Source organism: Aedes albopictus, chromosome 1, assembly GCF_035046485.1.
Source record: "Aedes albopictus strain Foshan chromosome 1, AalbF5, whole genome shotgun sequence".
Taxonomy (NCBI): domain Eukaryota; kingdom Metazoa; phylum Arthropoda; class Insecta; order Diptera; family Culicidae; genus Aedes; species Aedes albopictus.
In genome coordinates this window covers 317,558,465-317,583,245 of record NC_085136.1, presented here as the reverse complement: position 1 = coordinate 317,583,245, position 24,781 = coordinate 317,558,465, and the positions used below count along the sequence as shown (strand labels likewise).

The window sequence follows — 24,781 nt, the reverse complement described above, 5'->3', positions numbered from 1 at the left end:
GGGCCAGCTGCAACAGAGTTTCAGTTAATCATTTAATATTGCCTAATTGTTAGGCTGTAAAAATTACCCTGTTTACAAGAGGATGACGTCAATATTATTATCAAATGTTTCCGTTCAAACAACTTCAAATAGCTATTATGTATCCCAGTTACAAATTAAGTTCAACCGGAGCACTTAAATAGTAACTTAAACGACTCCAGGAAGCGCTACCATGTCGATTATTGAACTCCATAAACGGATAAACGGCTTTCCAAACAAGTGCACACACCACTATTTCCCAGCCTACTAGTCTACTGCAGCTTATTCAGCGGAGTCGCATGGTGCATTGTTCGCTCTCTGTGCCAGCTTCCGAGTAACGGCCGCCGCACATGCTATGCAGCTGCACCTCTCGTTTTGGTCTCGCGTAGAAATCGTCGTCCGTCTGTCGAACAACTAACCGCTGCAAAATCAGATGAGTAGTTTTTCATCTTCTGAAAACATAGCATAGCGCGGTGGGAACCATTTCCAGACGACGCTGGGCTGATGGAAAAGGTGATGGTGGTTGCAGGACGCGTGGGAACGACCATCAACAAAACTCTTTCTTCTCTCAAACTCCCCACAAGCACAGAGCATTGGAGCAAGCCAACCAGCCAGCCCTGTAGCAGAGTGGCAAATTCGCTTGGCTAGCGTCTGCGACGACTGCTGGGTCTCCCGTTCCCAATAGTGCTGATCATTCATCAGTAGCCACATGAAACTCGACTCGAACGGATGCTCTCAATTGGGCTGAGCTGTTGGTCGCTTCGCTGTCGACCGCGTCGTCTCGGTAAAATCGGTTCTAAATCCTTTCGCGGATCACATTGATTGGAACCGACGACGGACAACGTTGGATCCGTTGGACGGTGTCGCGAGACCGCGAGTGTGAAGGTTCTAGTTAGATTTTTTTTTCTCCAATTCGCGTCGTCGTCGGCGGTGCTAGTGGCGGCGACAACGTCACAGTGAATTAGGTTAAGGTGCAAGATTAGATGCGAAAAGTGTGTTTTGGGGGAGTGTAATTTAGACGTCGCTTACAAGTGACCGTGAGAGTGGATTTTTGTTTAATATTAGGGGAAGGTGGGTCAAGATAGACAGTGTGGCACAAGTGATGGATATTTTATCGAATTCAGTGTAGTGTTCAACTGAGTTGGAATCCCTAAAAAGTGTATATTTCTCCTAACTACGGGTTGTTTTACATAATATACCTCTATGTTCGATGTTCAAATAGATCCACCATGTATTAAATTGATCATACTAAACCAAAATCAACTCCATAGTTAATCAGGAAGTTTCAAAGAAGTTCTACTGAAAATGACTTTAATTATATTATTTAGTATTTTTCGATTTATCCCCAACTTTGTCTAAACATCTGTTTTATGACCAAAAAGAACGATCTGCATAACCAGTTTGCCATTTTGATTGTAGCCTTACTTTTGAAAAAGGCATAAGAAAAATGTCATTCAAAATTTTCAAAATATATGTATCTCAGAAACGATTTATCCTGCTAGGGGCTGTTCATAAACCACGTAGACCACAATTTGGCCGTCTCAGACCCCCCTCCCCCTCGCAGATTTTTGTCCATACAAAAATTTTGAAATTTGTATGGAGCGTAGACTTTGGTCAGACCCCCCCCCCCCTCCCCCCAAAAAGTCTACGTGGTTTATGGGCAGTTCAAAAGACTATGAGGAAAGACACTGTCAAAAAATTTTTTTTTAATTTAAAATAAAAAAATAAAACCTTACATAAATTCTTTTCTCAAACAAAGTTTTTTTTAATTGGTTGGTTGCGTTCGACTGTTGCAAACAGAAATCTGAACAGTGCCTTATACAAGTGGAAGAATTAGTGACGAGAAATTAGAAATTAGCTACCAATCACTAATTCACCGCATAACCTGCAAACCAATATGTGTACTAGTGTACTTGCCCATCGAAAATAGCGATTGTAAGTTAGATTTTTTAATTTCAAAGTACAAAAAACTACACAACTATTTAGAACCCCTGAGGAAGACTAAATAAGTGGTTGAAATCAAATGGTATCGTGTGATTTTCGGGACTGCTTAACCGTTTCCGTAGCATAGTTTTTTTTAATTTGTTTTAAACTGTAGGGGACACATAATGCAGTTTATTGCACTGTGGGTCAAGATAGCGAAATGGTGGACAAAAAAAGGAATTTTTTCTTATGTTATATCGAAATTACTTTATATGGAAGCAACATTTTTTCCCCGAAATTTCATTTTGAATGTTTTTTTTTTTCAAGAGAAATTAGTCCTTTAGCTCTTGTTATTTATCTAACAGCGTATTTTGGCCTTTTCCATATGAATTAGTCATCATTTTCTATGTATGTTACAGTTTATCAAACAATTGTCCGTACTGCGAATTTTTCGTATTTTTTTTTATTCAAATGCTTACAACTTGTTTTATACGTCGTGAATCAACCCAGAGTTACCTGAATATTGACGATAATTTTCTGAAACTTTAAGTAAAATTAGTTAGCAGTTCAAAAGCTACAGTAAAATTTCTATAGCTTTTTGAACTGCTATCTGCTTTTGCTCAAAACTCACAATATTTTTAAACACATTATCTCAATATGTACTTAATGATTTTTTTTTTCAACTTTCTCTGTATTATAACTTAAACCTAAGGCTTTCATATGCAACTTTGTTTGAGGTTCTATATTTACAACAAAAAGTATGAAAACCCGGATATGTTCATCATTTGGAAATTTATTATATTTTGATGTATGAGAGTGCCAAGTATTCTCAACGTCTTAAAACTTTCTTATTGTCATATTTTTATACAGTGCCTACTAAACCACATACACAGAACAGGTTCTATGCGTTTTTCGTTCAATTTAACCACCTTTATTAGTCGAAAACATTTGCAGAGCAGATCAGGAGCAGACCAAAGGCAGAACAAAAGCAGGAGCAAAAGTAGATCAAAAGCGGATTAAAAGTGGTACAAAAGCGGATCGAAAGACGAAGAAAAAGACAGGAGCAAAAGCAGGGTAATAGTAGAGCAAAAGTGAATCAAAAGTGAATCAAAAGCAGATGAAAAGAAGGCGCAAAAGACAGGAGCAAAAAAAGGAACAAAACAGGAGCGAAAGCAGGAGCTAAAGACAGAAGCAAAAGCAGGAGCAAAAGCAGAACAAAAGTAGAGCGGAAGCGGATCAAAAGCAGATCAAAATAAGCCGTAAAAGACAAGAGCAAAAGCAGGGCAAAAGTAGAGCAAAAGCGAATCAAAAGTGGATCAAAAGCGGATGAAAAGAAGGTGAAAAAGACAGTAGCAAAAGAAGAAGCAAAAGGCGGGAGCAAAAGTAGATCCAACGCAGGACAAAAGTAGAGCAAATGCGAATCAAAAGAAGACGCAAAAGGCAGGAACAAAAGCAGGAGCAAAAGCAGAGCAAAAGCAGGAGTTAAAGCAGGAGCAAAACAGGTGCAAAAGCAGGAGCTTAATATAGGAGCAAAAGACAGGAGCAAAAGCAGGAGCAGAAGCAGGAGCAAAAGCAGAGCAAAAGTAGAGCGAAAGCGGATCAAAAGTGGATAAAAGCAGATCAAAAGAAGACGTAAAAACAAGAGAAAAAGCAAAAAAAAACAAAAAGCAGGAGAAAAACGGGAGCAAAAGCAGAAGCTTAAGAGAGGAGCATAAGCAGGAGTAAAAGCGGCACAAAAGCGGATGAAAAGAAGACGCCAAAGACAGGAGCAAAAGTAGAACCAACGCAGGACAAAAGTAGAGCAAATGTGGATCAAAATAAGACGCAAAAGGCAGGAACAAAAGCAGCACCAAAGTAGGAGCAAGAGCAGGAGTAAAAGCAGGAGTAAAAGCAGGAGCAAAACAGGAGCAAAAGCAGGAGCAAAAGACATGAGCAAAAGCAGGAGCAAAAGCGGATCAAAAGTGGATAAAAGCATATCAAAAGAAGACGTAAATAACAAGAGCAAGAGAAGGAGCAAAAGCAGAAGCTTAAGACAGGAGTATCAGCAGGACTAAAAGCAGAACAAAAGCGGATGAAAAGAAGACGCAAAAGACAGGAGCAAAAGTAGAACCAACGCAGGACAACGTAGAGCAAAAGCGGATCAAAAGTGGATCAAAAGAAGACGTAAAAGACAGGTGCAAAAGCAGGAGCAAAACAGGAGCGAAAGCAGGAGCTAAAGACAAAAACAAAAGACAGGAACAAAACCAGCAGCAAAAGCAGAACAAAAGTAGAGCGAATGCGGATCAAAAGCAGATCAAAATAAGACGTAAAAGACAAGAGCAAAAAAGAAGCAAAGCAGCAGCTAAAGACAAGAGCAAAAGCAGGAGCAAAAGCAGGGTAAAAGTAGAGAAGAAGCGAATCAAAAGTGGATCAAAAGCAGATGAAAAAAAGGCGCAAAATACAGGAGTAAAAGAAGAAGCAAAAGACAGGACAAAAGTAGAGCAAAAGCGAATCAAAAGTGGATTATAAGCGAATCAAAAGTGGATCAAAAGCTAATCAAAAGAAGACGCAAAAGGCAGGAGCAAAAACAGATCCAACGCAGGACAAAAGTAGAGCAAAAGAGGATCAAAAGACGACGCAAAATGCAGGAACAAAAGCAGGAGCAAAACAGAAGCGAAAGCAGGAGCTAAAGACAGAAGCAAAAGCAGGAGCAAAAGTAGAGCGAAAGCGGATCCAAAGTGGATAAAAGTACATCAAAAGAAGAGGTAAAAGACAAGAGCAGAAGCAGGAGCAAAACGGGAGCAAAAGCAGGGCAAAAGTAGAGCAAAAGCAGATCAAAAGTGGATCAAAAGCGGATGAAAAGAAGACGTAAAAGACAGGAGCAAAAGCTGGAGCAAATTTAAAAGCAAAAGCAGGAGCAAAAGCAGAATTTTTAAATTTTCCTAGACTGAGAAAGCCAATTGAAACATAAAGTTGATAACTTAATCTCCAAGGACTCCTTCAAGAATTCTTTCTATGATTTGTACAGAAATTCCTACTGAGATTCTTACACCTGGCCCTGATAGGATTCCTCTAGGAAAGCATGTGCATTGCTGGCATTTAGCCAGTACTTATTGGTGAGAATCCTCGCATAATTTCTCCTCGAATTCCTCCAGATACTCCTTCTGCGGGTTTTCTAGGGTGTTTTTTTTTAAGAATTCCCCAGAAAATTTCTCCAACGATTTCTACCGAGTTTTCCCCTGGTATTCATCCGATGAATTCTTCGGAAATGGCTACGATTTCTCCATAGATTCCTGAAAGAATTCCCCTAGAAATGCTTGATAGTGCTCCTCTAGATTTTCCTACATAATCCAAGAGTTGTTCCGGTGTTTTCTCGTACAATATTTCCAGGTATTTCTCCACGGATTCCTCCTGAGATTTTTCCATAGATTCCTTCTGTGCTCATTCTAAAAGACTGGGATCTCTCCTGTTATTTCTACTAGAATTACTGCAGGAATTCCTGCTCCTTGCTTTTGCACCTGTGATTTCTACAGAAATTCCTCCAGGTACTGCATCAAACATTTCCCAGTGATTATTTCTGAGATTCCTCTTAGAGTATCTCCTAGGTGCCTTCGGGAATTATTCTCGGGATTTCTTCGGGGATTCGTCCAGTCATTCCTCATGGGGCTTATCAAGAAATTCCCCTAGCGATTTTTTACAGAGATTCCTTTATGCCAGTGTTTCCCAAACTTTTCGAACCGATCGCTCCTTTGAAGCAGATAATATAAATGTTAGACCCTCAAAATTTCGATTTATGTTGACCACTAAGTTACCTTAACCTTTAGTGGCCTGATCATGACCAACCGTTAGATGGCTAGTAGCTGACCGGATCGGCACAAAAATTTGATTTTGTTTTCTTTCTCCATTTAACAAACATACCCACAAAATTTGATTAAAATCCGTGATGGTCGATAACACGCAGTGTGGACACTTGATGTGGAATGACCCCTAGACAAATCATTCAAAAATCCCAAGAGAAATCACAATAGCAACAGTTGGTGAAACTCCGGGTGAAATTTCTGGAGGAATTATCCGACGAATTAAAAAATGAAACCCTTACAGGAATTCCTGAAAGAATCCCGCAAGTAGTTTGTATGGAAACTTCTACAGGTGTTCGCGGATAAATCCCTTGAGTGATATCTATTGGAATCCATATCGAAATCTCCAAATAAATCCGTAGACATCCCTTAAGGAATTTCTGGATGGATCCCTGGGGTAATTTAAAGCACAATCCTATTGAAATCCGAGATGAACTACCCCTGGGTTAAAAATCTCGTTAATAAAGACAAATAAAATCATTTTGTAATCTCTCTAAGCAAATGCCTGTTAGGATTCTAGATGAAATTCACGGCTAAACACATGAATGAATTCTTGAAAATAAAAATCTACTGGAATATCTGGAGCAATGATCGTAGGAATCCTGAGCTGAAAGGAATTAGCTTGCGAAATTCTAGTTTGAATTCCTGGAAAATTACCTGCCAGAATTTCTAGAATAATCTCTGCAGGAATTGCGGAAAAAAATCTCAAAAGAAATTCCTGAAGCAACACCAAGAGATGTTCCTGTAGGCCGGCTTGTCCACACTGATCTCATGAAAATTCATCTCTTTTGATTCACACCACCAAAATCACTATGCTTATGCAATCCTGGAGAAGTTCCTCGGGGAAATTTATAGAAGAATCCTGGAAAAATTCCCAGAAGAATTCTTGATTAAAATGTTAGAGTAATTCTTGGAGAAATAACTGAAACACCCATAAAGAAATTTTTGAAGAATTGGGGAGCCGGCAGAAAATAATCCTAAGAGGAATTCCTGAATCAAGATCACTAGGTAAATTCTTGGATAAATGAACAGTGTGTTTAGTAGGACTGCCTGTAGAAATTCCAGGAAAGAATTTCTGAAGGAATCCCAAAAAAAAAAACTTCTGGGAGGTATCACAGGAGTAGTGTCTGGAAAAAATCTTTAGAGGAATATCTGAAGAGATTCGGAAGAATAATTGGAGAATCACTAGCATACATTTCTAAAAGAATCCCAGAAGAAATTTCTGAAAAAAATGCGTCATGAATTCCTGAAGGATCTCCAATAGGAATTCTTGTATAAATTTAAGAAGAAATTTATGGTAAAATCTATGAAAAACTCTTAGAGAACACTTTAAAGGATTTTTTATTTTGGAAAATCCCTGGAAGTATCCCGGAAGCAATTGCTGTACCAATCCCAGCAGTAAATCTACGGTATTCCTGGAAGCAACTCTGGTCAAGACAAGTAAATGATTTCTTTTTACCATGTTAAGTAGATATTCAGTTAAATGTCACCTTTTTGGGAATGTCTTACTTATAATCACATCAATAGAAAACGTTTGACGTTCGTTCGGCTGCAGAGGTAACTAAGAAGAATAGCCCTTCAGCTATTTGTAACGATATTGGTTCATATGGTTGGATGTTTTGGGTATTCCCAAAGAAGTTTCTCTAGTATTTCACAAAGAGTACCTTCGGGAGTTTTGCAGGGCATTTATACTGCAAATTCTCATATTTTTTTATTTTAATTGATGTGTATTTTAACCACAGAGAACAGACGTCCAAGTCCAGTTCGGAAAGTGTGTAAGGAATTTAACGGTCATTTGAAATCGGCAACACATGTGGCAATAGCGTGGCGCTGCAATCGGTTAATTTCCCATACTAATTTAATTCACCACTTGAAATGTTTCAATTCACCACTGACTGTGGCAATATGGTGTTTGGTGGCGTTAGTGTTGTCATCGTGTATTGGTTTGCAACCTAACTCAAGTGAAGATTCAAATCCTTACACAACTTTCCGAGTGAAATTTGTTCTAGCCTGGATGTCTGTTCTCTGTGTTTTAACTTGCAGCTAATTCTACTCTCAGGTGTGTCTCCTAGAATCCTCTAAATTCTATGGAAGTTCCTCCAGGAGTTACTACTGAGATTTCTCAAGAAGTTCTTTCGGTAATTTGTTCAAAAATTCCACCGGAAAAGGCTCCAGGAGAATTCTTTCAATATTTTTTTCCTGAAATTCTGTTAAGATCTACTTAGAAAGTTTTGCGGGCATGCTTGATGTGTTTTTTTCGGAAATTGCTTCAGATGGTCCTCTAGAAATTCCATCAGGAGTTGCTTGGTTAAGAGATGTAAAATTCTGTCGAGTGATCCTCCCTGAGCTTCTTCGGGATTTCATTTGAAAATTCCTTTCGAAGTTCTTCCGGGAATTCTTTCAAAACTGCCTTCAAGAATTTTTTCAAGAATTCTCCGGAATATTCCTGGAAATTTCTTCAAGATCTCTTCCATGATTTTTTGGGAGCTCCTCCGCGAAGTTCCATCGAGAATTGCTTCAGGAATTCCTCCGGAACCTTCTTTCAGTTTCCCGGAAATTCCAGCTGCAGTTTTCCATGGCAAATTCATCCAGAATTGCTCATGAGTTCTTTTAGAATTCAGGAATCGAAAATTTATGAGTAAATTCTTTAAAAATAATGATCCGGAAATTCTTGGAGTTTCTTCAGAAGTTCCTCAAAAATTTTACTAGAAATACTGTCCAAACTGTATAATTTCTTCATGAATTCCTACGAGAATGCCTCCAGCAGTTTAACTCCTCCGAGAATTTCATCAAGCGATTCTCCAAGAATTTGTACAGTTTTCTACGAGAAAACTCCATCACGCGCTCCTTCGGGAGCTCCTTTATAAGTGCTTAAGTCAATTATAACAAGAGTTTGCCTGAGAATTCATACAAAAAGTGTTCCTTTCGGAGAATTTTCAAACCTTTGAAGACTTTCCCTGGGATTTTTATCTGAAGATCTTCCAGAATGATTTTTAGAATTTCTTATGAAACTTCTCGTAGAATTACTTCAGAAGTTCTGCCGAAAATTCCATTTCTTCGGGTATTTCTTCAGGAGTCCCCGGTTATTCTTTAATGAGTTTCTTTGGACATTCCTTCAAGAGTTTCCCCGGAGTTCAAGAATAATAAGCTTGTATGAAAATCCTTTCAAAAGTTTGTTCGGAAATTCATTTAGCTATTTTCCGAGTATTCCCACACGAGTTACTTTAAAAAATTCTTAAAATTTACAATTAAAATACAAATACAGTTTCTTCAGATACACCCTAAAGAGTTCCTCTGAAAACTCCTCCGAACAATACTACAGAAAGTTTCTTCAACGGGTCGAAAATCCATCAGAATTTTCTCTAGAATTTCCTCCAGCAATTCCTTCATGAGTTATTTCGAAAAAAATCCGAAGGTTTTTCTTGAAAAGTTCCTTATGATATTCCTTTAGGAGTATCTACAGGATTTTTTTTTTGCAGTAGTTCCTATGGGGAATTATGCGTGGAATACTTTCGTGAATTCAGGAGGTGCTATAGTTTCCATGGCAATTCTCATAAAACTTCTGCTCGTACTATGTGTTACAGATGTTCGTCTTACCCCACCTTCCCCTAGTCAACTAAATTTCATTACGGAGCACAGTAATTGAGCCAAAGAAATCGGGAAAAACTGTCGTGTTGCGTCTCGAATGAGTAAGTGAGTAAGTGAGTGAGTGGGAGCGCATTTTCCGCTGACCATGAGCCGCCATTAGGGCGACACCAACAAAGCACTGCCGATTGATGAATCGTTTTCCGAAGGAGATTGTAGAAGATTCTTTGTCGCCGTTTTGACACAAAGAACCACTAGTAGTCAGTCACTAGGTAGGCTATGGCTCGTAGGATGACAATCGAAAGGATCACGATGACCGGTACAAGCCTACTGCGACTACTGCTGCTGTTGGTGCTACTGTGTGCGGAGTCCATTGTCCTAGGGTTGACTCATCATCGCCACACTTCGGACGGTGGCAGTGGTGATCCAGATGGTGCCGATGGTAAGTATACGTGCTGTGCTACGCTACATATATTGTATGATGTCTCGCCGTTGGGGGGCTTGGCCCCATGCGAAGAACAAAGTGGATGACGATGAAAGAACAGTTTGAAAAAACTGTTGCTTCGGTGTACGGTGCCAGTAAGGCGATCCCGTATACCTACATATGTACAAACAGGAACGCTTGATTTTCTTCAAAGGAGGAGAAGTGAATATAGAGCAATACGGCTCTTGAAAAAAATTGTTAAAACGAAACAGAGAAAAACCGAAAATTTGTTTTAAAATGGTTCAATGGTCTACTACAATACAATTGTATCATGCCTCCACACCACTAGTATGAAAGAGGAAACCAATTTGAACTCCGGACGCTTACTCATAACTGACATTCACCACCCATGCAGCGATATTATTTTATCGCACGAAAAAGAAGCTCGCACTTCCATAAATAATCGCAAAGGAAACGCTTTGCATAAATGAATGTATGATCTTCCCAGTCAGCCAGCCAGCCAGACAGAGTTGTAGCTGGTGCAATCCTATCCCAATAATGTCTGGCACACAGAAGAGAGCTCTAACCGATCCGTATTTGCACCGACCAGTCACGTATCCTCTGCTAACACCTTTCCGGCGCGGCGTCATTCAGTTTCCGATTCCTATCCGGCGAGAAATAAGGCGTGAAAGCGATCCGATATACTATAGCTTCCGAACGAATCGCTTCCCGAGCGGAAGGAAATAACAGGGTAGTAATACCCACAAAGATTTTTCAAATTTTGCTGTCTAAATTTGACTTGGATGCACCTGGTTTTCTGTCGCGCCCGGGTGAGTCTTCCAGTATGTTATGCATACCAAATCGTTTGACACCATTTTGGACAGCAAAAACTCTAACACCTTCAACTTTTGCTAATCACAATCGATTTTCGCTGCTCTTCCGTAAACCCTCGCATTGGGATTTAATAAACGAGTTGTTTTATTCACCCGACGTTTCGACACGGGGATAGTGTCTTCCTCAGGGGGAAACTGTAATTGGTATTTGGGTTTTGAACAATTTTGTCTTAGCATAAATTTGCTCAGTTACTTACATAATTACTATCGTTTTTTGTCAATGGTTTTGTCTAACTGTAACTGTCCCTTTTTGTGTCGTTTTTGGTACATGCTGTAAAGTGGGTGTGCGGTTTATCAATTAATTATGTCCTTTAAAACTATAACATTAAAATATCTTACACTTCGGAATCACTTTCAGTTTAACGGTTTTTTGGCAATGACGAAAATTTTCCCTCTTTAGCATACCCCCTTATTCGGACCGTTCATTTTGGTAGCGGTGATGCCCTATCGGAATAATCTAACTTTCGTCTAAATTATTTTCGTTTCTCGATTTGTTGTGTTTGTCAATGTTCGAAACGTCGGGTGAATAAAACAACTCGTTTTTTAAATCCCAAGACTGCGTAGCCGTTAATCGAGAGAGTCAACCATACAATCGTATTTCAATAGCGGTTATCGTTTGTTTACAACACTGGCAACACATAGACACATTAACGATACAGTCCTTACTAAACCTAGCTTAAAAGTCTACACGGTATATTCCAGTAGAAACGCGTTTTTGCTACTTCTTTACTTCATTCTTGTGACAGATAACATTGGGGAATTTATTGTTGCGAAACACTTTTCATCGTGTCAATCCTATGGAAAGTGAGTAGAGCTTCAAGTCTTCTTAATAAAGTGGACTTCGATGTTAGGTTCATATAGGGTGACTTTGGGTATTATCGGCTGGTTTGATCTCTTCGTCAAGAGGATTTTTTGTCGACCAAATTGCTTGAAACTTGGTCAGATAATACAATTTGGTTGGGACGGATTTGAGGTCAACTCTGAGTTCATCAGGTTCTAGAAATCCCCCATGACGAAGAGAACTAACTTTAATATTAAAGTATAGTATACGCGCATACAACTATCTTCTTCTCGGGTTCGACTGCTCTAACGACGACGACTACGCTAGAATACGAGACACGATACATACGGTAGATACAGACGGACGGTGCACCACCCGCCACAGTCCAGACTTGTTCCGCTTTTTTGTGTGTTATCGCGAAAGGAAGTGCACAACTAACTTGCTGGCGGCTGCCGCCGCCGTTTTTTTATGTTACTGGAACGTGCTTCCAGCACTAAAGCATTGTCCAGTTAGAATCCGGACGCAAAGGATAATTTATTGTGACGCTCTAAATGACCATAATCATATTTTATTTACTGCAGTCTGATCATAAACAAGTCCTCTATTGACGGTGAAAATTTCATCGATTTTCTTGCTACGGGTGAAAAGTTATTTCAGATTGAAGACATGCGAAGGAAAAAAATCTTGCACAAACACGCTGAAAATTTAGGATGGTCAGGTACGACAGTCGCGAAAAATGTTAATATCTCCAAAACCATTATGTGTGATGTGCTCAGATGTTGTTAACCATGCGATGAGGAAGTGTCCAAGGAAGATAAAAGTTTATGTTCATGGATAAATCTGCTTGGAATTCCAAGATTTGGCAGGAAGTTCGAGCTCTGGACATCGTTTTCTTACATCACGATTTTGACACCAAATGTGTACAAAGATGATAACCTCAAGAATCGCGTGCTGCTTTTCAAAAATGCCCACAAGGGATTTGAAGAGGTTTGAGCTACTTTGGTGAGCTATCACGTCAGCTTGAGATGTGCAGTGGTGTCATCACTGTTAGATAGTGTTTATTAACGAAAAAACACTCAAACTTCGCTTCTTTGGAATTCACTGATAAGCCCGTAATTTCGCAAGAAGATAAATATTTGGTAAAGTTTCTTTGGATTCCTAATCAGACTGGTAGAGGGTCTCAGGACACTACATAGATGACCCGATTGTTAAACAAATACGCCGAAGGGGTTGATGTTAAAATTTACTACCATTGTGCAGATTTTTAAGGAAGTTATCACGGAAAAAATGAGAAAATGTATTAAAAATCAAATTTAATAATTTTAATGATATTTTTCCATGAAGCTACAGTAAATTATCTTTGTTTTGAGGGCTTAACCTTTTATGTTTGTTATTCCACTTCTGAGATATAAGTGATTATCTGCGTCCGGATTCTAACTGGACAATGCCTTAGACTAAGTCAGCAGTATGTGGATATGTATGTATAGCGAGATCGGATCCATGCCCTACACCCTAGATAGGATTGCTTTGAATCCACGAGAGTTTATTGTGGAAACAACTGAGGAGTTGGCAGAGTTATTCCTCTAAGGTTGTCTTTTCGGTCATGATAAATTATAAGCGGAGCGATACTATTGTCGTGAACCGTCGGACTCTGATGGCCAACGCTGGCCTCGCCGTTTTGGCAACCATAATTCCGCCGAATCATTTTCACACGCGACTTAACTGGACGGTTCGACGGGTTGCACCGCGAACGTACGAACGAGCGACCGTTCACTTCGAAATCGATTTTAAGACTGACTTCCGAACCTCGTTGACGAGGGTTTGAACTTCTTTGCTCTCTCTTTCTCTGAGCTATTTTCTCTCTTTGGGGGTTCGGCCCCTTGGGATATAAAACACGTTTGGAATAATTAATTTTCTTTGGTACGACTGTTTTATCTCGTTATCTAAGTTGTTAAATTAAAATTGTATCCAGAACACACTGAATTGATATTATCTTCTACATTCACCTCCTCCTCTACTCTCAATTTGCAGAATTGAATATGAAAACGACCAATGCTTTTGCTACAAATTCATCCAATGTATCACTAAGTTGAAGAGAGGCAGGCCAAGTTCCAGCTGGAACGTAGAGCCGGAAAAAAAGAAAGTTTATTGTTTACATCAAACATTAGGTAGTTTATCTTTCCCTTCCCAACACGAAAATTTTCAAAGCAACGACTTATTTGATGTTCTTCCATAAAAGACAGGACCAAAATGGGCTTGTGTTGCAGTTGACATACAGGGCGATGCGCAGAAATTCCAATGACTCGAAAACGTCGCTCCGTTTTGAGACGTTCGGTTTGCCGGCAAAGCGACAATAACATTCCGTTCGGATACATCAATAAGCTGCATTGGTTGGTGGAACTTTTACTCGAGAACTTGTTAAGGGCGTATATGCGTGTATTCAAAAATGACCTTCTCAATAACTATTTTGTAAATGCTGGAATTCCGAACCTCAAAGATTAAAGATTTGTATTCAAAGATTAGAATTGTATTTTTGTATTGTATTTTTGATGTTTTGTAATGTAAACGCAGCGTATAATATAAAACCAGTAAGACTTATAAGCATTCGATTATGTACGTAAGTATTCAAGATTTACTGAAAGATATTATAAACAAACATATCCTTGAATTTTTCTGGTTTACGAATGTTCCTTTTGGGCCGGGTGTTAATAGATGCGGTCCTAGTTGTGGTTCCCTTACTTCGGTTTACAGTCGTTTCATCGTTGCTTCCATCATCAGGAACAGAATCTCCAACCCCGCGCTCAGTATCATCATCGTTTCCTGCTTGGTGTCTTCCTGAATCAGAAGAAGAGGCGCCTGCAGTAGTTACAGTTTCGTCAACGTTGTCGTTTCCGCTATCGGGACTTTCCGTTTCACTTATTGCAAACTCTGGTATTCGTTTGATATCCTGAACGTTCCTGGCATATTGTATTCCTCGGTCACTACAAATAACAACCTTGGCTCCATCACGGGTCAGCACCGTATAGCTTTCCCTTGAAAACAGTGGATCAATCTTGTTTTTCCTCGAAATTGCTACCACTACTTTGTCTCCAGCTTTAATATCCGAAAGTTTCGCTCCTCGACGTTGATCTGCATAGTTTTTGCTAGCTAACTTAGCTAATGCATCCCGCTCCTGAATATCGCCACGATCCAGTTCCTTACTCGATTTTGACTCCCAAAGCGCCGGAAATGATCCGCGGTATTTCCACCCGACGAGGAGTTCAAACGGGGTTACTCCTAGCCTCGAATGGGGTTTTATTGTGTTATGAACATGAACGTACCGTTCCAGAGCACTCCTCCAGTTGGATCCATCTTCTTTACTCCCAGCAAGGGCTTTCAAAACGCCTTGGTTCTGGCGCTCTACGGCACCGTTGGATTGTGCGCTGAGAGGAATTGATTTGCGTATTCTAACTCCCTTTTGCTCCCAATGGTCGGTAAACTCCATACTGAAAAAGGGTGGACCGTTATCACTTTGGATTATCATAGGGAGTCCCCAGGTCTCAAAAACTTTTGTAAGTGCCGCTGTAGTACTTTTGGCGTCCATGGATTTGATCTCCACGACAGATAAATATCTGGAATAGGTGTCAACCACAATCAAGAATTCTCCAGTACCACATCCGCGCACAGTTAAAAAATCAATTTGTAGGATCTCCCAAGGTCCATCCGGTAGGGTACGACTAGAAAGTGGTATTGGCGGATTCTTCCTGGAGATGATTAAGCAGGTCCGACAATCTTTCACGAATTTTTCGACGGTGAGGCTGATATCTGGCCACCAGAAATATTCACGAATGATTCGTTTCATGGCCGAAATACCCAGATGGCCCTGGTGGGCCGCCTCCAATGCTCTGCCTCTTAGAATTTCTGGTAGAATAATCTTATCGTCTTTGAGTACTTTTGATCCGATACAACGCAAACTAGAACGATGCAGTTCATATCGACGTAGCTGATCCGGCCAGTTGTCAGAAACTACAGCCTTTCGAACCTGTGACAATTCGCCATCAACTTCCGATGCACTCTCGATATCACCCCACGAAATATCCATTGACCCTGCGTCAAGAGCATAAAGTACATGTTTTTCATCGGTTTCGTCGAAGGGAGCATCACGTTGTGTATTGCAAATCAACCTCGAAAGCGCGTCTGCTACATTCAAGTGACCCGGGACTCGTTTAACGACGAAGTCGAAGGGTTGCAGTCTTAACGCCCACGCTTCCGCTCTGGAAATGGCTCGCTTACTGGTTTTTTCGTCCCTCTCCAAAGATGAACTCATTTGCCTCAGAATCTGTTCTTATTGAAAACGATTTGCTAGTCAAATAGAAGGCAAACCTCTCTACACCCCAAACAATGGCCAATGCCTCCTTTTGAGTTTGTGGATACTTCCTTTCTGACTCCGTTAAGGCTTTTGAAGCGCAAGAGATTATTCTCGGCTTACCATCCTCGTCGTATTGCACAAGAACTGCCCCGAGCCCGACGGGCGAAGCGTCCACAAACACATCTGTCTCGTCGTCGCTGCAGAAATAGCCCAATTTGAGCACTGAAGTTAGTGAGTCCTCCTTCAGCAACTGAAACTCTTGTTCCTCCGCATCCGACCAATAAAAAGTATCCGACTTAGCGAGTTCTCTCAATTTCTCAGTTTTATCTGCTCGATTGATGATGAATCGCTCTACAAAATTGACCAGGCCAAGAAAACTTTTTACTTCGGCCTGTGTCTCCGGTCGGCGGAAGTTCTTGATGGCTTTAAGTTTATCCTGTTCGATCATGAGACCATCACTAGTCATGGTAAATCCCACGAACCTCACTGATGTCTCTCCGAACACACACTTCTCTTTGTTGAGGCATACATTGTGCTCGCGAAGACGACGAAGTACCTAATAGATTATGGGAGGTTACCATAAGAGAAGGGGAAAATTGCTAAATAGATAAAAATTACCTTCTCCAAGTTCTCGTCATGCTCTTTCTTGTTCTTTCCGAAGATTAGGAAGTCGTCCAAGTAATTGACAACCCCTTCGCAGCCGGAGAGAATTACTGTCTGGCAGACTTCCTGAAAGATGTCCGGAGCGTTGGTCAGACCAAACGGAAGCCTTCTGAACCTGTAGGTCCCGTCTCCAGCGAAGAAGTTGGTGAGATGACGAGATCCCTCGTCCAAAACAACATGAAAAAACGCACTTGATAGGTCAAGTGTCGAAAAGTATGTCGCGCCGTGTAGCTTAGCCAAAATCGCTTCCAGAGTAGGCATTTTGAAAGGGGTTCTGATAATGCTCTTGTTCGGACCCCGTAAATCCACAACCAGTCTGACAAAATCAAAACAAATTAACTTAAACTCGTACTTACATTATATGTATCAATACCGACCTTATATCGTCCTTTCCCTTCGGAACGACGAGCAACGAAGAGCAGAACGATTTGTCCATACTATCGGTGACCGGTTCGATAATCCCCGCAGATAAGAGTTCGTCCAGCCTACGCTTTGCTTCCTGTTTGAAAGCTGGTGGTATGTTCGTATAAATATTTCGAGATGGAGGCCTGTTCTTGTCATATGCCAGCGAGACTGGTGCAATGTTGAATTTCGGGAACTCTACTGCTCCCGAAACCGAAAAGATCTCGCCAGGAAGAGGGCTGGAGTCCATGTGGGTACCATTCGTTATTGGTACACTCAAACCTACTTGCAGAACACTATATCTAAGTGCGGTGTTTCTACTCAGAAGAGATTTGGCCTGATCTACAGCATAAAACTTTTCCAGCAACGTAGGACGATCATCAGTAATTTTAAGTTCTGCTACGAAGGTAGCTAGAACGTCAACGTTGGCGTTGGTCGCGTATGGTTTCAACACCTTATCCGAACCCGTTTTTACGTCGAAGATGGCTGCTCGAGATTGAACATTGTTCATTATTGTTCGAAAAATGTCACCGTTGATAGTATTCACATCGGCTCCTGAGTCGATAAGAAATGGAATAGGCATCCCTGCGACATATCCGTGAACATAAGCCCCACGGTCAGTCCTATTTCTTTGTTCCAGTCTCGGTCCTTGCACATCATTGACAACAGCTTCTGTTGCCTGGAACAATGTAAGAAATTCCCGCTATTTAGATATTTCAGATATTAATTACGTGAGCTATGTTAAGTTTTCATTTCCTATTTATTCAAGGACGAATTTAATTCGTCAACTGAAAAGTGTATAATCAATGATATACAGAATATCATAAAGAATTCAACAAAACAATAGTAGTAGTATAATGCATCAATTGTTAGTAACGTGGTGGTTTAAAGACATGTTCAAAAATTAGTTCATTCGTTGGGACTTACATTGAGATCTCCTGATAGCTCCTCCTTGGAAATCATGGCTATCTTCTTCGGTGCCGGACCAGCGAATGTGCTGTCTTCCTCGGGTGTTACCTTTCGCTTGATTGGTCCTTTCGATTGGTTGCACGCTCGAGCTAGATGTCCTTTTCGAAGACAGGCGCGACAGACTTTCTCAATCGCTGAACAGGATGAAGCCCCGTGGTACCGGCTAAAACAGCGCCAACAAGGCGTTTGTCTCGGCTGCACAGATGATCCTCGACGAAAACCTCCTCGTTTAGCTCCGAACTGCTGGTCGTTATACCTTGGCTGGTTGTTCTCACGTTTTTGCGGTTGGTACTGGTGGTCATATTCGGGATACCGGTTGGTTGTATGGGCCGGACTAACTTGTGTCGAGTGAGGCACAGACACCGGAGCGACTTGAACTACTTGTGATGCATGCGCTTTTGCAAACAGCTCTTCATTCACCTTAGCGATTTCCACTGCCTGCACCTTTTCCAATAAACCTGAAATGGTTCCTCCTTTTCTCAACATTTTTCTTCCGATTTCCCGGATGCTGAAATTCAGTGCATGTGACTGAATAACATCTGCTACATTCTCCAGAACCTGGCTCTCGTCGTAGTCACAAAGTTTTGCCAAGTTAATAACGCGCTTGACGTACTTGACATCTGTTTCACCTACGCCTTGAGTCAGCGAGCGAAGTTTTTGTCGATGAAGCAGTGTATAGTCCCGCGAACCGAAATAGTCCACCAGACGGCTCATTGCATTCGAGTACGGCGTAGTAACGTCGCAAGGTGTTCTGAATGAGGAACCCGTGTTTTCCAATACTTCCAGAAGTTTTGGCCCCGCCTTGATACGAAAAATGCTCATTTTCGTCCCTTCGTCTGTTACTCCGACGAGCTGCATCGATGCTTCTAGAAGTTCACGCCAACTTTCAAATGTCCTCCTGTCAATCTCATCTTCACCCTCCACGGGTATGCATTGAGCGATATTAAGCGTGGCAAAGGAGAGATTGTTCATTGATGTTGACAATGAGTCAGCTTCGGTGTGTCTTGAATCGTCCCGCATGGTGGACTGAAAACGGCTTAACCCAGGGCCAGGGGTAGATCCGGGAACGCTGGAACTCATCAGCTCTCTGTTTCTGGCTTTAACTTTCCTTAGCTTAGAGGATAGTGAGGCATTGCGCTTCCGCTCTATCTCCAATGCGTCCATTAGGTTATTCGACTCGGTCTCGGCATAACTAGAATGTAAATACGAAGAAAAGGTCCAATAAATAATACTAGCTTAACGCACAACGAACACTTTAAACTTAGTATTCATTTATCCATCTAGATCGAGTGGTACTCTTAAACCAGAAATCGGATCGCTAGATGCTGAGTTTGCATTTACTCAACTAGCCTCAATAACCCAATGCACTTTCAAATCATTGACCAACCTTCTGAAACCGCAAAAGTGGCTCAGTGGAATGAGTATTTTTGCTGTCAAACCCTATATAATGGAATGAAATACTTCTAAATATGGTGACGCCGTTATGATTAGTGACTGTCGCGCTTATATCAGAAGCCAGAGGCAGATAATCGCCATGTTCTGGTTTTTCTTGAGAGGCATAATACGATACCTCTGAATCATTGTATTTTTTTTTGAATTTCCTTATTTTAAATTTTCATCGATCCAATTAGGCCAATGTTGCTCTATTGTATCCCCTAAATTCAATCGACCCAACTAGGTCCAGTGGTACATTCAAACCGCTGACCAGCCCACTCAAAAGCTGGATTTCCATCGACCCAACTAGGTCCAGTGGTACATTCAAACCGCTGACCAGCTCACTCAAAAGCTGGATTTCCATCGACCCAACTAGGTCCAGTGGTACATTCAAACCGCTGACCAGCCCACTCAAAAGCTGGATTTCCATCGACCCAACTAGGTCCAGTGGTACATCCAAACCGCTGACCAGCCCACTCAAAAGCTGGATTTGCATCGACCCAACTAGGTCCAGTGGTACATCCAAACCGCTGACCAGCCCACTCAAAAGCTGGATTTTCATCGACCCAACTAGGTCCAGTGGTACATTCAAACCGCTGACCAGCCCACTCAAAAGCTGGATTTCCATCGACCCAACTAGGTACAGTGGTACATTCAAACCGCTGACCAGCTCACTCAAAAGCTGGATTTCCATCGACCCAACTAGGTCCAGTGGTACATTCAAACCGCTGACCAGCCCACTCAAAAGCTGGATTTGCATCGACCCAACTAGGTCCAGTGGTACATTCAAACCGCTGACCAGCCCACTCAAAAGCTGGATTTCCATCGACCCAACTAGGTCCAGTGGTGCATCCAAACCGCTGACCATCCCATTTCAAACCTGGATTAGCATTGACCCTATTAAGACCAGTGGTATATCCAAACCACTGATTTCTAACAACTCGGCTTGGTCTAATTAAGCACTGACTAGATTCCCTTAATGCTTACCCGAGATTTTTTTTTTTATTTTAATTTTATTTATTATTATTTTTTTTTAACAAATCTGCTACAATAAACGTTTGATAAGTGCAACATGTTAACGTTTCAGTTGCCGAATGAAATTCGCTAACTGCAACGACTGACAGCCGTCAAACAGTTGCCAATTTCTGTTTGAAGCAGCCAGAATGCACTCAAAACATCGCAATACAGCTGTAGTGCATCTGAAAAACATCGCAACTCTGTTGACGCTTCGTGTTTGACAGACAGCGGTACGATAACTGCAAAATTGTTGTACTTAGCGGACTTGCAGTTAAAAAGCATTGCAGTTAAACCGTTTGTACCGAGCGAACGTCTACTGTATTTTCAGTGCTATCTCCATTACGATGGTCGATTCAACACAAGTTTTAAGGTTCAGTTGGTAAGTAGACTTTCATTGAAGCCCACTATCGAATATTTCAATAAAACAGAGAAGCATAGAACTTTTTTGAGGAAAATTCCATCAACGATTTAATTTTATTGTGAAATAGGTATTGGTATCATAGCAGATCGCCTTAAAAATAACTAAGAAAATAAGGACAAATGATGGTGAAAACCTTATTTATGATTCTGCTCTTAAACATCACTCAAACATATAGGCAAATGAAATTCAATTTGCATACGATTATTTTTCATTTCGTTTTTAGTAAATGCTCAATTCTGAAAAGTTGTTTCTGATTTGCGATATGTAACCAATAAGGAAGGAAAACTGAACTGTCAAACCACAATTCGCCTTCTGTAATCGTAAACTCGCTGCTAATTGGTAACTGTAAGCAAAATTTGATCAAATTCGACTCAGATGTTATTTTGATTGTAGCAAATACTAGAAATAAAAGCAAAATTCATGCTAGCTCGCAATATGAAATTATTTACCTCATCTGGTATCATCTCTGATTAAAGATTTCTGAAGGACTGGAAACAAACGATCATTCGATAAAAAAATACAGTGTTGCACAATCTAAATAACTTGTACTGCCCATGATCGCATAGTTATGGTTTATAGATAGAATTGAAACGAATACGCTAGAATAAACTGTTTTATATTTCAAGAAAACACGGGGAACAGGTCTCTCCAGGGATCAAGTCGCCCCAGGCTCCCCTACATAAAATATCGAAGGGGGAGGAACTACAACAGATGGATTCGAAATTTGGCAGCTGCCACTCCTGTACCAGATTACCGACGTTTCGGCATCTTCACGGTTACCGAACGCATTGTCCATCAATCAGCTACGAATTCGTTCAAGTGTGTAAATATGGCATTCTAAAAATGCACATGTAATTAGATAAATTGACAACGCAATCGTTAACACCTGAACTTAATATTTAAACATTGATATTATCTTCTATACAGTTGGGAAATTGCGCAATGAGTGTTGTTAATTTTCCTAATTTGTGGTACGGATTTTGTTTCTTAGCGAAAAAAAAAATCACTACGGCGTTGTTTGGATTATCCGTGTTTTGCCAGCGTCTATCTCGTTCCAACAAGGTAACAGTGAAACCACTTTCCGTCATAATATTAAAATTTCACTTGCAGCAGAAATACACTATATCGATTGCATGGTTGGCTTTATAGCATTGATTATTTCGAGTACCTTAGTTAAAACGAACCACGCTCCGGGTGGTCCTAAGTTCCACAGCAAATACAAAATAAAGTGACAAAAACAATGAAAACAAATTAAATTTAAACGACGAAACAACGTGAAAACTTTACAAATATGCACGATGCCGTCCGTGTCAACACGGACTCCAGATTTGATGGCTCCATGGTCCTCGAATTGTTGATATCACGGTGCGGATAGTACACAGTATGGATGATGATATTTAATACAGTCAATGTCGTTTTCACTTTTACTTTTTTTTACCATCTGCAAACTGCTTATATAAGTATCGTAGCATAATCATATTCAACTCTTTTGCACCGTACTTACGATTTGGAAAACACTATCTCGAAATAAAACGTTAGATGTCTTCAGCACTGTCGATTTTTTTTGTCATCGCGACGTGGCAGCACATAAAACAATGAAGTCGATAAAATAAATAAAACAAAAACACCTTACGTTCAACGCCTGACGTATCTTCAAGCACTACTTGTTCTCGACTGGTTGGCATCGCGACGTAGATAGCGCACAGTAAATATCGATTACAAAAACAGATTCATCTCATTCAGTACACTCAAAAATAGCACTATTCCACCTCCCATTAAAACAAACCAACGTTCGTATTTCTCTCCTACTCCAATCATTCTAATTGGAAGCGGGTATGATCTGTCCAACATCAATACACTAACATGGTGAAGATCACGTTCAATACACACACTATCACAGCTTGTGTTGTCGTGGCCGAAATGAAGAGAAAAAAAAACCAGTCCAATCGACCGCCATCTTTGCGAAACTCGTTTCACAACGCCTCGCAATGTGCACCATCATTTTATTGCAATTTTCAGCTTCAAATATAAACTTACCGGCTGGGAACTTCGGGTTCTCCACCGTCCACGCCATTGTCGTGAACCGTCGGACTCTGATGGCCAACGCTGGCCTCGCCGTTTTGGCAACCATAATTCCGCCGAATCATTTTCACACGCGACTTAACTGGACGGTTCGACGGGTTGCACCGCGAACGTACGAACGAGCGACCGTTCACTTCGAAATCGATTTTAAGACTGACTTCCGAACCTCGTTGACGAGGGTTTGAACTTCTTTGCTCTCTCTTTCTCTGAGCTATTTTCTCTCTTTGGGGGTTCGGCCCCTTGGGATATAAAACACGTTTGGAATAATTAATTTTCTTTGGTACGACTGTTTTATCTCGTTATCTAAGTTGTTAAATTAAAATTGTATCCAGAACACACTGAATTGATATTATCTTCTACAACTATTTCCTCCGACGCTTCGACCCTTGATCTGGGCCATCTTCAGGGAGGTTATTGGGATACTGCTACGTTCTTTTCGCCGGTTGCTTGGCGTTGGGTTGTCGGGTTAGACGGATTTAGCGAGTAGTTGTTGACGATGTACTTTACAATAATTTGGTTTACCACTGCGCTGAACACTAACATGGCGTCTAGATACTGAATGCACAATTCAACAAGCAACCCAGGACAAGAAAGTAGCGGTATCCCTATAACCTCCCTGAAGAAGGCTCATACCAAGGGTCGAAACTTCGGACGGAATAGTATCGCTCTGCTTATGATTTATCCTGGCCAAAAAGCCAACCATGAAAGTTAATGTTCAAGTTTTGGGATAACAATATGGCAACTGTTCATATCGAACCCATGAACCACTATTGCGTTTAAGGGACGGAACCTATCTTGAGCAAAGTGCTCCCATTTTCGTCATATCGAAGACAAAGCTGATTAGTGCTATTTGTTTCGGTTTATGTTTTTGTTTTTCTTTTAGGAGTGAGCATTTATGGATTCGGTCGTCGTCGTCGTCTATTTGACTGCTCATCTTCGTACGGGGCGATTTAGTGAGTTTTTGGAGGCAAAGTGTACAGGCCGCGTTTTCATTCGATCGTCGTCGTCGTCGTCTATTTGACTGCTCATCTTCGTACGGGGCGATTTATGATACGATAAATGCAACAAACAACATTTTTTGCGATTTTAGTCAACAGACATTGAAATGTTCGTCACGTCAAGTGTCGGCCCAAGTTCCAAAGCCACGTTGGTTCAAATCACTTTATTTTCTCTTTCGTTAATTTTCGCACTTCGAAAACTATCTGAATGGTTCGTCATCTTCGATGTCGGCATGTGTTTTGTTTTAGTCCAAATAAAAATAAGTGGTTTGATATTAATAGGGTTGCATGAATCACTCCACTTACCAAAGTGAACTCATATCATGCGCCCTTTCCCCTCCCCACTAACAAGAAGTCCTTCCCATGACAGACGTGGAGACGCAGAGGTGATCTCGGTCTTTAGTAAGCAACGCACGTCATAATAGCATTCCTTTCCTTCCTCGATGACCGTAAGGACGTGGCCGGCGCCGTTATTGACCTAATAAAGTTTGGAATTCTCGAAGATGCACATTGAGGACGGTAAGCTACTCCCAAGCTCCGTCTGTTGGTTCCTTGTGCAACTTCGATTGTTCTGGTCAATCACGGAGTAGCAACTACGAATAGTACGGTCATCTATGCTCATGCTCATGCTCTTTTAGGAGTGAGCATTTATGATAACAAAAAGAGCAGAATCAATATATGCTTAAATTGTCTGTTTTTGGAATACGAAGAACCTACGGGTATAGGCTCAACAAGAAATATAGAAAATCAGAATTACCAGAAAATAAAAACAAGTAATTGATTCTTTTAAATGGTTTATAACCATGCAGAACCTGCAGGGACTTCTCAAGAATTCATGTTTTCTTCATATTAAATCCACTTTGCTGTGACAACATGGAAATCCTGGAAAATAAACTTGCTTTGAAGTTGACTAGAAGTTTCAATTTTAGATGAACATGTAGATCAAAGTAGAGCGTACCTGGTGTGATGGTTAGAACACATGACTAT

At 40.8% G+C, this 24,781-nt stretch overlaps 2 protein-coding genes across 14 annotated transcripts in view; one reads left to right on the top strand and one right to left on the bottom strand.

Moving 5' to 3' along the window:
- The first annotated feature begins 691 nt into the window (after positions 1–691).
- Positions 692–24,781, top strand: part of LOC109400267 (zinc metalloproteinase-disintegrin-like EoMP06) — a 43,959-nt gene continuing 19,869 nt past the window's right edge. For 2 of the 13 annotated variants that reach the window (XM_029867472.2, XM_029867471.2), the window contains exons 1-2: positions 696–1,055; positions 9,417–9,804. In XM_029867472.2, the coding sequence (XP_029723332.2) occupies positions 9,642–9,804 (163 nt within the window). In that variant the 5' untranslated portion in view covers positions 696–1,055; positions 9,417–9,641. Of the gene's footprint in view, positions 1,056–9,361; positions 9,805–24,781 lie in introns of all 13 variants that reach the window. The other 11 variants (XM_062847190.1, XM_062847188.1, XM_062847187.1 and 8 more) reach the window with 11 other exon arrangements.
- LOC134285758 (uncharacterized) lies at positions 15,725–23,151 on the bottom strand. Its single transcript, XM_062847178.1, has 5 exons — positions 22,752–23,151; positions 17,801–19,034; positions 16,849–17,552; positions 16,427–16,787; positions 15,725–16,364 (listed from the first exon to the last, which is right to left on the bottom strand). The coding sequence occupies exons 1-5, from the start codon at positions 22,859–22,861 to the stop codon at positions 15,729–15,731; spliced, it is 3,045 nt and encodes a 1,014-aa protein (XP_062703162.1). The 5' UTR covers positions 22,862–23,151; the 3' UTR covers positions 15,725–15,728.